At 42.7% G+C, this 7,754-nt stretch overlaps 1 protein-coding gene across 1 annotated transcript in view; it reads left to right on the forward strand.

Moving 5' to 3' along the window:
* The first annotated feature begins 7,618 nt into the window (after positions 1-7,618).
* The window catches only part of ACOT6 (acyl-CoA thioesterase 6), a 6,084-nt gene continuing 5,948 nt past the window's right edge, over positions 7,619-7,754 (forward strand). Inside the window, exon 1 of the mRNA XM_007459713.1 lies at positions 7,619-7,754. Coding sequence (XP_007459775.1) covers positions 7,619-7,754 — 136 coding nt within the window.

Genomic DNA, 7,754 nt, shown 5'->3' on the forward strand with positions numbered 1-7,754 from the left:
CATATTTATGATTTCATTTATCAGAACTACCCAGAATAAACAAATCTACAGAGACAGAAAGTAGATTAGTGATTACCCAGGACTGGAAATAAAGACGGTTGTGGGGAAATGGAGATGACTACTAATGGGTACTGGGATTCTTTGGGGGATGATGAAAATGTTCTGGAATTAAGTAGTGGTGATGGTTGTACAACCTTGTGAATATACTAAAAACACTGAACTGTACACTTTAAGTAAATGAGTTTTATGGAATATAAATCATACCACACAAAGATGTTATTTTTTTAAGTAGAATACACTCATAAGATTTGCATACAGCTAAATAAAAATTAACTTTGAACAAGTGAAAATAATGTTTTCATTTATGTAAGATTCAAAAGTTGGCAAAACAAAAAAACATTGTTTAAAATACAAATGTGAGTCAGAGCAGTCCAAGACGCCATAGGAAAACTCTGAACTCACCTCCTCCCATGGACATACCAAATTTACAGCTACAATTGGAATACTTTTCCTCTGAAAAGGACCTGAGAACATGCACCTCCAAAACAGAAGCCAAAGTTACATCAAAAATGGTAGAAGAGGCACAGACATGGCCTTACCTGGGACCTCACCCCAGATGCTGTGACCCCACAATAAGGAGGGATCCCATAAATACAGAATTCTCCCTCGAGGTGTGAATGGATTGTGCCCCACATCAGGCACCCCGACCCTGGGGGCCAGCACTGGAAAGACGACCCCTACCCCTGAAAAAAATCTGATTTTGAAACTCAACTGGTACTAAGACCAGGAGAATCATAGAACCATAGGGAACAGAGATCCCACTCTTAGAGGACTCTCATACAAAGCCACTGGCCCTGAGATCCAGCACAAAAGCAACAGATTGAAAAGCGCCTAGGCCATAAGTGAGGTAGACCCATTTACTAACTTTAAAGTGGCTGACAGCAAGACAAGAACCTGCAGCGTCTTTATCTGGGGACGGAAGCACTAGTGGACGCCGTTTTTGCAACCTCAATCTAAGTTGCTGGTGACAAGCCTACAGGAGCCATTTTTGGCGCCCTTCCTCTAGCCTGCTAGCATGGGAGAGCATGCTCTGCCCACCTTGCACTATAACCAGGCTGGGCGAGCACCCCACCCTCTGCAGAACCCCAGGTGCAACGCAACCTGGCAATTGTCCTGCCCTCCCCACACAGCAGCTGAGCCACAATTGGCCTGGGAGGCACCCTGCCCTGAGCCCCACCCAACCCGCACAGAGACGGAGCTGCAACCCTCTCTGCAGAGTAGCTGAGCCAAAACTGGACCAGGCAGAACCCCGAGCCCTGCTCACCCCAGGCAGCAGACAAGTCACAACTGGGCCAGCAAGTGTCCACCTTCCCCTGACAGCAGCTGAGCTGTCATCAGCCTGGACAGGCACCCCAAGTTCCATCCACCGCACGCCGCAGCTCAGCCGCAATTGAATTGGGCAAGTGACTTGAACCCTGCTCTCCCCGCAGTAGCTGAGCCACAGTTGGCTAGGTGAGAGCTCCCAGCCCCACCCTATGCAACACTGTCACAGCCATCAGACTCAAGCAGTCCACACAGGTGATGCCCATAGGGTGCCTGGCTCTGGTGGTCAGGGGAGATTGTGCTTCTGGACCACACAGAACAGCTCCTACCCAGGACCGCTCTTTCAAGAGTGAAGGCGTTAGCCATTTCGCCTAATTACATGTAACACTGAGAGGCAAAATGAGGAGATAGGAATTTGTTCCAAACCAAAGAACAAGGCAAATACCCAGAAAAAGACCTTTATGAAGTTGAGATTTAAAAAATGACCTGATAGTTTAAAATAATGGCCATAGGCAGGGGCACAACACCCCTTTATTTTGAGGTGCAAACATCACTAGCCATCAGAACTGGCACCGAGAACAGGAGCAAGGCCAAGTCGCGGCAGCTCCGCCGCAGGGGCAGCACCGTGTGTGTCCACGCAGCGCGTTTCCACGGGGCACAGCCTGGTCCCGGGCTCGCACTCCCCCCGTGGGTCGCCAGCCCACCCCACTCCAGTGAGCCCTGGCCTGGCCAGGGGCAGTTAAGAATCTGCCTGCCAATGCAGGGGACACAGGTTCAATCCTTGGTCTGGGAAGATTCCACATGCTGCAGAGCAACTAAGCCCATGTGCCATGACAACTGAGCCTGTGCTCTAGAGCCCGTGTGCCACAACTACTGAGCCCACGGGCCTCAAATACTGAATCCAGATGCTGCAACTACTGAAGCCCGGGTACCTAGAGCCCATGCTCCACAACAAGAGAAGCCACTGTAATGAGAAGCCTGCACACTGCAATGAAGAGTAGTCCCAGCTCGCTGCAACTAGAAAGAGCCCATGCGCAGCAATTAATATCCAATGCAGCCAAAAATTAAATAAATAAATAAATAAAAGCAAAAATAATGGTCATAAAGATGCTCACCAATCTCAGGAGAATAGACGAACACAGGAGAACTTTAACAAAGAGAGAGAGAAAATATAAAAAGTACCAATCAAAGGTTATAACTGAAAAATACACGAGAGGTTCAACAGCAGAATGGATGAAATAGGAGCACGAATCAATGAGATGGAAGACAAAGCAATGGAAAACACTCAGAGCAGAAAAATGAGAAAAAGAATTAAAAGAAGCAGGGAAACCTTAAGGCATCTCTTGGACAACATCAAGCAGAAAAACATTTGCATTATAGGGGTCCTAGAGGGAGAAGAGAGAGAGAAAGGGCCAGAAAAAGTATTTGAAGAAATAATGGCTGAAAGCTTCCTCATCTGGGAAGGAAAGAGACATCCAGGTCCAGGAAGCCTAGAGAATTCCAAGTAAGATGACCCCAAAGAGAATCACACCAAGATATATTATAATTAAAATGGTAACAGTTAAAGAGAGGATCTTAAAAGCAGCAAGAGAAAAGCAACCTATTATGTACAAAGGAAACACCATAGGTCTATGAACAGGCTTTTCAGCAGTAACTTTATAGGCCAGAAGAGAGTAGCATGATATACTCAAAGGGCTGAAAGGAAAAAACTGCCAACTGAAAATTCTCTACCCAGCAAGGTTAATCATTCAGAATTGAAGGACACATTAACAGTATTCCAGGTAAGCAAAAGTAAAGGAGTTCATCACCACTAAACTGGCCTTTCAGCAAATGAAGCAAATGTTAAAGGAACTCCCCTAAGCTAAAAAGAAGAGGCATTAACGAATAAAAAGAAAACATATATAAGTAAAAATCTCACTGGAATATGTAAATAAATAATAAAGGTAGTAGATCAATCACTTATAAAGGGAAAAAGACAAAAGTATTAAAATTAATGAAAATACCATAGTTAAGGGATACATTAAAAGATGTAAAATGTGTCATCAAAAATATAAAGCATAGGGGGGAGTAAAAATATAAAGCTTTGGAATGTGTTCAAAATTAAGTTACTATCAACTTAAATAAAGACTTATATACATAAGGTGTTATATGTGAACTTCATGGTAACCACAAAGAGAAAACTTATAGTAAATACATAAAGGAAAATGAGAAAGGAATCTAAACATAACACTAAGAAAACAGTCAAACCACAAGGGAAGAGAGAAAGAGAAAAAAGGAACAGAGATGAAAAAGAACGAACGAGAAGACAGTTAACAAAAGAACGAGAAGACAGTTAACAAAATGGCAATAAGTGTATAACTATCAATAATTACTTTAAATGTAATGTATATTTGCCAATCAAAAGATATAAGGTGGCTGAATAAAAAACAAGACCCTTCTATATGCTGCCTACAAGTGACTCACTTCAAACACAAAGACACTTAAAGACTGATAGTGAAGGGATGTAAAAAGATGCAATGGAAAAGAAAAGAAAGCTGGGGTGGCAATAATTATATCACACAAAAGAGACTTTAAAACAAAGACTGTAACAAAACAAAGAACAGTATATGATAATAAAAGTGTCAATCCAGTAAAAGGACATAACATCTGTAAACATTTATGTATCCAAAATAGGAGCATGTTATATATTGGGTTAGCCAAAAAGTTTGTTCGTTTTTTCCCATAAGATGACTCTAGTAGTGCGTAGTCGTCTTTAACTTCATTCGAAACAATTCTGTTAGATTGTATTATGACAGCTGACATATCAGCGTGCATTAAAAAAGAACTTATCAAAACTGGTGAATTTTTGTGTAGCCATTTTAATATTGAAGATGGAAGAAAAACAACATTTTTAGCATATTATGGTTTATTATTTCAAGAAAGGTAAAAATGCAACTGAAACACACAAAAAAAGATTTGTGCAGTGTACGGAGAAGGTGCTGTGGCTGACTGAACATGTCAAAAGTGGTTTGTCAAGTTTTGTGCTGGAGATTTCTGGCTGGATGATGCTCCATGGTCGGGTAGACCAGTTGAAGTTGATAGCAATCACATGGAGACATTAATTGAGAACAATCAATGTTATATTACGTGGGAGATAGCCAACATACTCAAAATACCCATATCAAGCATTGAAAATCATTTGCTCCAGCTTGGTTATGTGAATTGCTTTGATGTTTGGGGTCCACATAAATTAAGAGAAAAAACCCTTCTTGACCATATTTCCACATGCAATTCTCTACTTAAACGTAACAAAAACATTCGTTTTTAAAACAAATTGTGACGGGTGATGAAAAGTGGATACTGTATGAGAATGTGGAATGGAAGAGATGGTGGGGCAAGTAAAATGAACCACCACCAACCACACCAAAGGCCGGTCTTCATTCAAAGGTGATGTTGTGTATACGGTGGGATTGGAAGAGAGTCCTCTATTATGAGCTCCTTCTGGAAAACCAGACAATTAATTCCAACAAATACTGCTCTCAATTAGACCAAATGAAAGCAGTACTTGATGAAAAGTGTCCGGAATTAGTCAACAGAATACGCATAATCCTCCATCAGGACAACACAAGACCACATGTTTCTTTGATGACCAGGCAAAAACTGTTACAACCTGGCTCCGAAGTTCTGTTTGTTTGTTTGTTTTTTGCGGTACGCGAACCTCTCAGTGCTGCGGCCTCTCCCATTGCGGAGCACAGGCTCCAGACGCGCAGGCTCAGCAGCCACGGCTCACGGGCCCAGCCACTCTGCGGCACGTGGGGTCCTCCCAGAGCGGGGCACGAACCCGCGTCCATTGCATCGGCAGGCGGACTCCCAACCACTGCGCCACCAGGGAAGCCCTGGCTGTGAAGTTCTGATTCATCCACTGTATTCACCAGACATTGCACCTTCGGAATTCCATTTATTTCAGTCTTTACAAAATTCTTTTAATGGAAAAAATTTCAATTCCCTGGAAAACTGTAAAAGGCACCTGCAACAGTTCTTTGCTCAAAAAGATAAAAAGTTTTGGGAAGATAGAATCATGAAGTTGCCTGAAAAATGGCAGAAGGTAGTGGAACAAAAGGGTGAATATGTTGTTCAAAAAGTTTTTGGTGAAAATAAAAAATGTCTTTTATTTTTACTTAAAAACCGAAGGCACGGGATTTTGGATACATGATCAGACATAATGCAAATTCCTGGAAACTTCAATCAAATGGGAAAGACTAAGTGTTCAAGGATATGGAAGAGCAAGGATCTGACTGAGGTGGGCAGGTTTTACTACCCCTACAAGTTGGACACAGAGGACCAAAGGAATCCTCTAGGGTGGTTTTATCACTCCCTGGTATTTTAACTTTTTATTTAGCAATAATTTTAGAGTTACAAAAATGTTGCAAAAATAGCCCAGCTATACTCTTCATCTTGATTTCCCTTAATGTTAACTTCTTACATAACCATAGTACAAAATATCAAAATCAGGAAGTTAACATTGATACAATACTATTAACCATGAGATGATTATTGAAATTAAGTTATTGCAATCTTGGAGAAAGAACATACTCAAATGGATAGATACTGTCTGCTAAAAACAGAAACGTGGAGCTCTCTTGTCCTACCAAATGGTAGTAGGAAATAGTACCAGGCCCAGGATCATCAGTGAAACCACACTTATGATACTGGAATAACTGGGAGTCTGTTCCCACCTCCTGCCTCTTTCCCCTTTAACTCTCACTTGGGGTTATCAGAAAAGCAGATGGATCTGGGTGTTGACTGAGAATTACAGAAAACAATGAATTTTGTGTTAACTATGGCTGACATTGTTTCTCTATAGGAAGAGCTTTCTAAATCACCCCTGACTGAAATCCTTTATTGATTTTACAAGCATTGTTTTCAATCCCAATACGTTTTAAATATCAACAGCAGTTTGCTCTCACTCGGCAGCCAGCGATTTACCTTTACAGTCTTGCCTCCAAGATATTTCAATTCTCTAACATTTGTCATAATCTGTGAAGGTGGGATTTAAACAGGTGTCCTAAACCTAATTCAGATAGTAAAATTACTCATTATTAAAATTACCACAAAAAAAAAAAAAGAAAAAAAAAATCCTTTACAGATAAGGAAAGTGGATTCAGAAGCTTAATCACGTACCTTGCTAAGAATCACCACGCTATTAAGGAGCAGGATCAGACTGGAACCCAGGAAGTTCTCTCTCCAGAAACATCTCCCTGCTCTGGAAGCCATTGTAGGTATCTTTAGCTCTAGGGAAAAGGCTCAGTAAAGGATGATGGGTTAAGGGTAGGATTAGGACTATGTTTCCAGTGATCCCTTGAATTACAATCACCTGGGATGCTTTTTAATACTGATAAATCAAATATTTATAAATCGAATGGAATTTTTTTTTTTTTTTTTTTTTTTTTGGAATATTTCCTGCCATATCAATAAACAAAAGATGTCACAGTCATCAGCAATCGATTGCAACCCTCCAACGTGAGCCGGTGAGCCCTGAGGAAACAGCGCTGAAAAGAATACCTGCCATCTAGCAGCCATCAGACTGCAGCCACTTCCTGCAATGAGCCCTGAGGAAACTCAGGATGTGAAAATACAGGGTACTGGCCCCAGAAAGCTGAGGTGCATATCAAAGGAATGATTTCAGTGAGCCCAGACTCTTGCATCTTCCCATACATAGAAAAGCACTAAATTCCTTAATTTGAGTTATCTGGCTTTCTTTAATTAACAATAATCTTTTGACTTCCCGACTACCTTCCCTTGGTTGCAAAACTCATATATCCTGGCTCCTGCCCGCCCCCCGCCGCCCCCACCCCCCCGCCTCCTTGAGGCAGTTTCTCAGAGTTATCTGAAATGCTGTCTCCAGGGCTGCAGTCCTCATTTTGCCCCAAATAAACCCCAAATAATTAACTCGCAACTCTTCACGCTGTGCATTTTTTTAAGTCAACCATACTCAAACTTCTTGGAACTGCCCGGTATCTTTCCCAATCCTTTAGCTGTCAGCAACCTTTGTACTTCTATTTCGACACTCGCCATATTGGACCGCAGGATTAATAATTACCATAAAACTCTTATTTTAGCAGATACTCTTCCAGGAAGGCAGTAGTGGACTGCACAAACTCCAGGAAACCTCACAAAGCGGTTTAGCAAGTGTCCCTTCGGCCGCCCAACGGGAGTAGCGCAAACGTTCCAATTGCGACTGCCTCCCAGGGAGGTGGAGAGACGCCAGGCCCTGCCCTTGAGTCCGCCGGGCCGCCCCTTCTCTGCTGGGATCCAGATGGCGGCGACGGTGACGCTGGAGCCTGCGGGCCGCTGCCGCTGGGACGAGCCCGTGCGCATCGCCGTGCGCGGCCTGGCCCCGGGACAGCCGGTCACGCTGCGCGCGTCCCTGCGCGACGAGAAGGACACGCTCT

This window comes from Lipotes vexillifer, unplaced genomic scaffold (assembly GCF_000442215.2).
Source record: "Lipotes vexillifer unplaced genomic scaffold, Lipotes_vexillifer_v1.1 scaffold39, whole genome shotgun sequence".
Classification (NCBI taxonomy): Eukaryota; Metazoa; Chordata; class Mammalia; order Artiodactyla; family Lipotidae; genus Lipotes; species Lipotes vexillifer.